This window comes from Notolepis coatsorum (assembly GCF_963971535.1).
Source record: "Notolepis coatsorum genome assembly, chromosome: 3".
Classification (NCBI taxonomy): domain Eukaryota; kingdom Metazoa; phylum Chordata; class Actinopteri; order Aulopiformes; family Paralepididae; genus Notolepis; species Notolepis coatsorum.
This window is the reverse complement of record NC_140167.1, coordinates 121,437,411-121,445,029: the sequence shown is the minus strand read 5'-3', so window position 1 is coordinate 121,445,029 and position 7,619 is coordinate 121,437,411. Positions and strand designations below refer to the sequence as shown.

Sequence of the window (7,619 nt, the reverse complement as noted above, 5' to 3'; positions counted from 1 at the left end):
TGTGTTTTATGGTTGTTTCTTTAGTCAGTGTTTTATTTTCACAACAAGGGGAGGGGAGACAGAATGAACGCAGAATCTCAGCAAGCAGTAAATGGTTTTCACTGACCTTGTCTACAAAAAGCAAGGGAGAAAATTCCACAAAAGTGGGTGACTTTACTTATCTACTGGCTCTTCAAAATAATGAAAATCGTTCTGCTGGCATTCTGATTTGGCTAAATAGAAGTTCATCAGAAAAGTGCATGGTTTTAACTTGGTTTATTTGAGCTTAATCTATATTTCTTTTGCCTTTTGAAATGATTGACATCATATGTGAAGGCTGGCCTGACAACAGGAACTGGGCGACAGATGATATAGGCCTACAGCGTAGTCTATTGAAACATAAATCAAAGAGTTCAACTACATCCCGTTTCAAAAAAATATGTTTTAATAAATAAGCAAAAATGTACATTGGACGGAGTTTGGAGACTTGCTAAAGAAAGTCGATGAGAAAATCCATGCAGCGTACTTCAAGAAAGTAATCATTCTAAATTGCATTGGTCCCTTAACAAGCTACAGGCCTACACAGATATGTACAATATGTATTCATTTATATATACTTCTATTTAGAGTCTTTGAAACAAACAAAAATATCTCCTTCAAAAAAAGATTTAAAAATATGGCTTTTTCTGTAATACTGACATAAATCCGAGCTATGCAGGCTGGCTAGGCTTAGGGGGGGGGGGTTCAGCCTACACTTTTTCAGGAGTTTCTTTGCTTTTTCTTCCCTCACACACACAGTCCCAAGTGTCATGTAACTGCATTCAAAACACTCTGGAAGAGTTCCTGTGTGTCACATTACGTTTGTCTGCCATGCCTTTGAGGTTCTTGGGTTCTTCAATAATTCCTTTAGTGTCTTCATACTTTGTAGAAGGGTCTTCATACTTGGTAGAAGTAAACAGTCTGTAGGAGGAGAAAAGAAATAAATACAGAATTAAAAACTAATTAAATCAAAAATAATTTGGGATTATGCCGTCATAAGGGTGCACAACAATACAATGTTTAATTTATTTTTGTATATATATACACACACATGCACCATTCCCTGGCTTCACTGGTTTGGGAAGTCATTAATTGAAACAATTATTTGCCTCTGAGTAAAACCATATGGTTAAGAAGGAATGGATTTCATCTTGTGTGTGCAGGAATGAAATATAGCATGGCTAAATTTCATTGGCCTCTTTTAAGCATGCACCTGGCTAATTTTGGATGTTTTCATTTCCATGGGAGAAAGACAATGGCAGAGATTATTTTTTTAGTAACTAATAATGTTAGTAGCTAATAATGTAATAATATAATGTAATACCAACGGTCTAAAGTTAGTAATAGCTTGCAACGTGTATAAGGTTATGATTTTGAATGTTTAATTTCAGGGCGTTTTTATTATTTGTATATACTGTGTATTGATTGCCTGGCAATATTTATATTTATTCAGATAGGCAGCCCATGTTTATTTAAACAGCTGAATTAAACTGTCAACTTCAATCGCAGGCTCCCTAATATAACTAACTATTAGAAAACGAAATGTACACTTCATTAACCTCATACCCATACCAAGAGACAAGAAATACTGAAGATCAAAATGTCATCTAATAAAATGGGTTATCCCGGTTTCCCAGGTTATTAAAGGTTTAACCATGTTATTCAAGGTTTTCGTTGTTATTTTCTTTTACATTCCAGGCAAGCCAAGCTGCCAATGAAACACAAAACCGCAGTGACAGATTCCGGGTTAGCTTTGAGAACAGCCACCTTTCAATTTACTGTGCTTACACAAATCACTATAAATAATGGGGTTTATGTTCTTCCTCTTGGACGAGGATGGTTTATAAGACAACAAAGGCTCGCTGATGGGCAATTACGAGTGGGCGGTCTGGTCTGCAAACCCCTGAAAACCAAACACAACTGTCCTCGGCTTTCAATAGGTTATAATTAATGGGGAAACGTTGTACTCGTGTTTAAATGTCGGCTATGCGGTGGCATGCTAGTAATAACCCCATGGAAGAAATAGTCCATGTCGTAACATCTATGTGGGTCCCGTGGAACAAGGCTTTTGTTTGCAGTAGTATTACCTGTCATAAGTTTAACCTTTATCTGTGTAGAAAGGGCTTGCCTTATGGAACTGCCCGATAAGACTATATGCGCAGACCTGCAGGATTTCGAGACAACAATATTGTCCTAAAAATCGTTTCAGCAAAAACAAAAATAAAGCATTAGCCTATACACAAGAAAACAAATCCACTATGACGCAACATCTGATAGTGTCACTGATAGTGATACCTAAATGGGTGTCAATGGTTTGGGTTAATTACGCACAACAATGGTTGTGTGAGATGCAAACATAAGTGGAGTACATTTTAATATACCGTGACAGTTTCTGACTGCATGGCTGCTGCTAATAGAAGCCCGTGGGCTCTTCCTTCACTTGAACTTTCAGGCCCCAGCCGAGTTACCATTCCTGTGGTCTGGACATAGGAAAACACTCCATTGTGAATATAAATTACCCGTGCATGGCTGCTGCGTTTTGGTGTGGCCCGAATACCTCGAACTCCCCTCGTCTTAAAATGTCGTTAAGATTGGACAAGGATTAAGTGCAAGTCTCCAGCCTCACAGGAGGACGGATATATAATGAGTTTTCGAGCTGTCATGCCACTTCTTCCACGGCTAGGAAATAGCCCCGCGTTTTCACACGCTCTCTCAGTGAAGCATCATTTATAGTCATCTTTGGCTTGGCACGCGGGGAAGTGTTCCAACAACACTATAGCCTTTATTAATCCGTATGCTTAACCCGACCCGAACCACGGGATGAATGTATTCTCGTAGTAAATTAAGTGTTCCATTTTCTATTTCCTTTCCTGGCCTAACGTGCATGGTTATTTCCTTATTTGTGGGATGGCAAACAGGGTGAATCAGATCAGGTGAACTAACGGAGCACTTGTCTATGTGTGTTAACCCAGCGTGCGTCTTTACGCGTCCAGCTCATCCATCCGGTGAAATGTTTGCTATAGATTACCATGGTGTGAATTCTGTCACACACCCATGACACGTTGAAGTGTGTTTGGTGCAAATGTGGCGAAATTAATGTAACTTCTAACATGGCCCCTTCATTTTTTATGGTGAAACTTATTAGCTCACAATTGTTTTTGTTTTTTGAAAGCATAATATGATGCTTTCAAAAAACAAAAACAATTGTGAGCTAATAAGTTTCACCATACATTGTATATGGTCGGTGCATGAAAGCTGTTTGTGACGTGGTCGACTCGACTGGATGTCAAACCACAGATATAAGGTTTATCTATACAGTCGATATATTTCGCATTGTGGTGTGGGGCTCTATGCTTAATCTAGACTCTTTATGTTAGTGCTACTATTCAGTATAATATCTGCTACTAGCCTACACAACTAATAATAATAATAATAATAATAATAATAATAATAATAATAATAATAATAATAATAATAATAATAATAATAATAATAATAATAATAATAATAGTATAATAATAATAATAATAATAATAATAATAATAATAATAATAATAATAACAATAATAATAACAACAACAATAATACTATTGAAAATAATAATTTGGTTGTAGGCCATTTTCTTTGGACCCAAAGCTGTCCTTGCCCCCTACCTACCTACCGCTGTGGCAGCACAGTGAGGGCAGTGGGGGTCAGTGCGTGGCTGACATGGACCAGGCGCCCTCCATCCTCCACACCGAGAACGCGTAACTGAGTCTCTCGTGCGCAACGTAACTACAGCTGGACATCTTGTTGTCCATCTCGTCGCTCTGCAGCACCTGGTAGAGAAAGTCAATGTATCTGGAGGCCAGCTTCAGTGTCTGTATCTTGCTCAGCTTATCCGACGGTAGCGTGGGGATGATTTTGCGTAAAGACGAGAAGGCTTCGTTGAGCGACTGGGTCCTCTGCCTCTCCCGCACGTTGGCCAGCACCCGCTGGTTCTGCAGCTCCTCGTACGACTGCGTGCTGCTCGGACTGGGCTTTTTGCCCCGTTTCACCGAACCCGGACTGCCGTTCTCCTCCTCGCTCGACTTTTTACTGTGTCTCCTCTTCCTTCCTCCAAATCTTTTCTGCTGTTGTCTGTCCAACTCCTCCTCGCTGGTGACTAGGCTATCCACAGGGGAGACGGGAGAACTCGAGCCCTCTTCCATTTCTTTCTTGAAGAAATGCAAGGATAGCGAGGAGAAAACGGTGTCCACTATCGAAGCCGTGGTTACAAAGATATATCCGTGCAGCAGCGGTGAGACAGCCGGGGAAGACAGCCGGGGAGGACGCGCTAACAGCCCGCAGTCTGCGCTGGTATCTCTGCCCTGGGAGAAGGTTCGACAATACTTTCAAACTGACGTTTGGCACCAGGTCTCCTCTCGCAGGAAGTTTTTTCCAATTTTTTTTGTTGGAAACTTTATCCCAGTTTCAGATGCTAAATAGTTGTCTGAGTAGAGGGGGAGGCAGTACCGGCCTCGGATTGGTCCACTAATAAACAGGAGGGGACAGTCTTGGGTTACACTTACACTTCATCCATCCTTCAGGACTTGACTGAGCCATGGGGCACTTTTTGCAATGAAATAATGCAAATAAGAAAAGAACGAGCGTTGTTTTATTTGATATATTTACACAAGGTTGATACTTATTCTCAAATGGCATTTCTTTGCAATATTAACTAAACTGAACAAAAATATAACCCAAGTATAAACCAATAATAATAATAGCCTATGTGGAAACAATATCAAATAATTACCGTTGAATGAACAATTTAGACAAATACGGCATGTTATTATGTATTTATTTGAATAAGACACGTAGGGTTATCACATTGTGACAGTAGCCAGTTTGCCATTTTGCCATTTTGCCATTTTACCATTTTATTAACACAATGTATGCTGACTGAAATGTTATTCAAAGTTTTTTGGAATTTTGTATTGTAGTAGTCTAATTAGGTAAATTGTTATTACATTGGTGAAATAATGCCTTGTTTGAAAGTGGCGCGAGCCACGGGCCTTCTTCACACCTCGATGCGTCTTTCTCCGGCCATTTAGAGGCGACACGACACCAATGCATCAGACTAATTTCAATATTATACTAATACATTATTGACAGGCCTACTACCACAGCCCTGGCAATACCACTGATTGAAATATAGTCTCCCACTAACAATTATAAATCCATAATAACGGTTCTTTATCACAGGGCGAAGATATATATGCGCACTTTATAACGAAAAGATGCGTGCACATTCGTTTCCCCCATGCAGGCCAGGCTAAACCTCCGAATGCAGAGGGAAATATATATACGCTTGATCCTTAATCAAATCAAACGTTGGTATGCTCTCACAGTTTTTTATAATGTGGAAGTGAAACAGGAAGAAGGCTTAAACAACCGAGGAGCTCTCCGGTTTCTGCAGATGCACGTGCGGATACACTATAGACGGCTTTCCATGCGTTTTGTCAACGTTCCACCCCTCTCGATATGTGTGATGTCATGTTTTCTACACATTGCCTGCAGCACAGGTGGCTTATATTATCAGGCTGCATCTATCCGCTGCCGAAATGCTGAGTTTGTCCACATCAGCTGATTGACCCATTGATATTTTAATAGGGCTTTACTGTTTTTTTTGTTGGGTTTTGTTTGTTTTGTATTTGTGTAGGCCAGCCTATTTGTAGTAGGCCTATAGCTAGCTATAATTGTCATGAAGTGCCATAACCAATTATGGCCTAAAGCCACAGCTGCACAGTCAAGGTTGTCATTTACTGACAATGACCTGCTATTTGATTAAAGTAAACCGACTTTGGTTTGTCAACCAAGATGGAATTATTTTAATAATATTAATATAATAAAATAGGCCTGCTTGATGGTACTGAAATTAATTGGCTGCCTATAGAGGTTATAACTTTGAGTTAATCATGTCACGATATTAAATGCGGCATTATGCACTATGTTGAGCGATCATGTCAAACCGCTTATACACATCTATCAACGCATCTGAAACCAACCACACACACTATAACGTTTTGCATGGATATGCCAAAGCTCTGTTGTTGTGCATGTCCGGGGAGCCTATATATGTACTAAATGGGGTGGAACGGAGTCTGTTCTGATATTTAAGGGGGGGGGGGGGGGCAGGGGTATTTTCAACATTGCACAATGTCGTTTGAAGACATGAGCGTTGGCTTGATGTTGGGATATATTCTGGCGTTGAAGCTCTCCCTGCCTATTGGACTATCAGAGGGTGCTCTCTGTTATGTTTTGGACCTCTGTGGTATAATGGTGCGGCTGCCACACTGCTTTCACCCAGTGCCAGACGTCTTCATGTCAGAACCTGGAACGTCTCACTGCAGGTCGAAGCGTGCGGTCAACTTCTATAATACATGGTAGACGAGGCTCATTCAAATACCTTAATGTTCAAAAGAATGTGTAATATTTTACACATGTAATCCTCGCAAAGCAAAGTTTAAATATGTGCACATGCGTGTGCAAACACGTGCGCACACAACATACAGTGCGTGCACAATTGCAGGCATGCAGGGAGGAAAACGTGTGCACAGGGGCAAACACACACACACACACACACACACACACACACACACACACACGCACGCACGCACGCACACACACACACACACACACACACACACACACACACACACACACACACACACACACACACACACACACACACACACACACACACACACACACACACACACACACACACACACACACACACACACACACACACTTTCCCTGATTATACCCGCTGACCTTGTGCACCTCTGTCTCCACAGTTGCTGCAGGAGGCCTCAGAGCCCAGGGGAGAACAGTTCTGAATTACAGAGTGAGAGGCTGATCTTGCACAGAGTTCCTAAGGTACAAACACACACACCACAAGAAGAAAAAGAGAGAGAGAGAGTGGGGGCCCTTGCCAAGGCTCCCCCTTCCCACCGTATGTGTCATGGATAACAATAGACAGAGTTATTATAAGCAAGCAGCGCAAAATCACAAGAATGACAACTTCAAACCTCCCTCACCCCCCTTTCTGAAAACTCTGAAAGCACTTTGTTGATATGATCCACATCACAAGTCAGTGTGAAAATATTTCCTTCCTTAACAAGCAGAAATTGACAGTGTGCAGTGCACTATGACTGAATGTATACGTTACAGATATAAAGTAGTAAAGGCTTGAGATAAAATACACCTAGACGAGCTCATTTGTGCTCGTTGGGCCATATACACAAAGCCTCTCTGAGGCGGAGTTCTGATCTAGAGTCAGTTTCCATCTGTTAGTTTGAATAAGGTCGCAAAGAGCATGCAGGTGTTCCTGCATGGTCACTGGCCCCCAAACAGCACTGAACGTTTTGGGCCATTGTTTCTGAGGCTCTTCAGCTGCGTGAGTCTATATAGAGATCCTGTGGAAGTCTTCTTCCAATAAGGTAGATGACACCAGGATCTACAGTCTTACTTCCAGATCAGATCTACAGCCTACATTCTTTGAACCGTTCATTGATTATTTTGGGGGTATAACAAAAAAGTTTTATCTAAAACCATCCATTGACCTTCATGGGGGT

General features: G+C 41.1%; 1 protein-coding gene across 2 annotated transcripts; it reads right to left on the bottom strand.

Moving 5' to 3' along the window:
- Window positions 1–401: 401 nt before the first annotated feature.
- On the bottom strand, window positions 402–4,432 carry twist2. Of its 2 annotated transcripts, none has more exons than XM_084310696.1 (2): window positions 3,676–4,432; window positions 402–939 (listed from the first exon to the last, which is right to left on the bottom strand). In XM_084310696.1, exon 1 carries the CDS (start codon window positions 4,206–4,208, stop codon window positions 3,711–3,713), a length of 498 nt encoding a protein of 165 aa, XP_084166822.1. In that variant the 5' UTR covers window positions 4,209–4,432; the 3' UTR covers window positions 402–939; window positions 3,676–3,710. The 2 variants fall into 2 exon arrangements, with proteins under 2 accessions (XP_084166822.1, XP_084166821.1); XM_084310695.1 differs by having other exon boundaries at window positions 3,680–4,432.
- Window positions 4,433–7,619: the final 3,187 nt, after the last annotated feature.

Bases quoted from the DNA above. Each gene is read 5' to 3' on its own strand.
- twist2 (XM_084310696.1), bottom strand. From the start codon at position 4,208: ATGGAAGAGGGCTCGAGTTCTCCCGTCTCCCCTGTGGATAGCCTAGTC.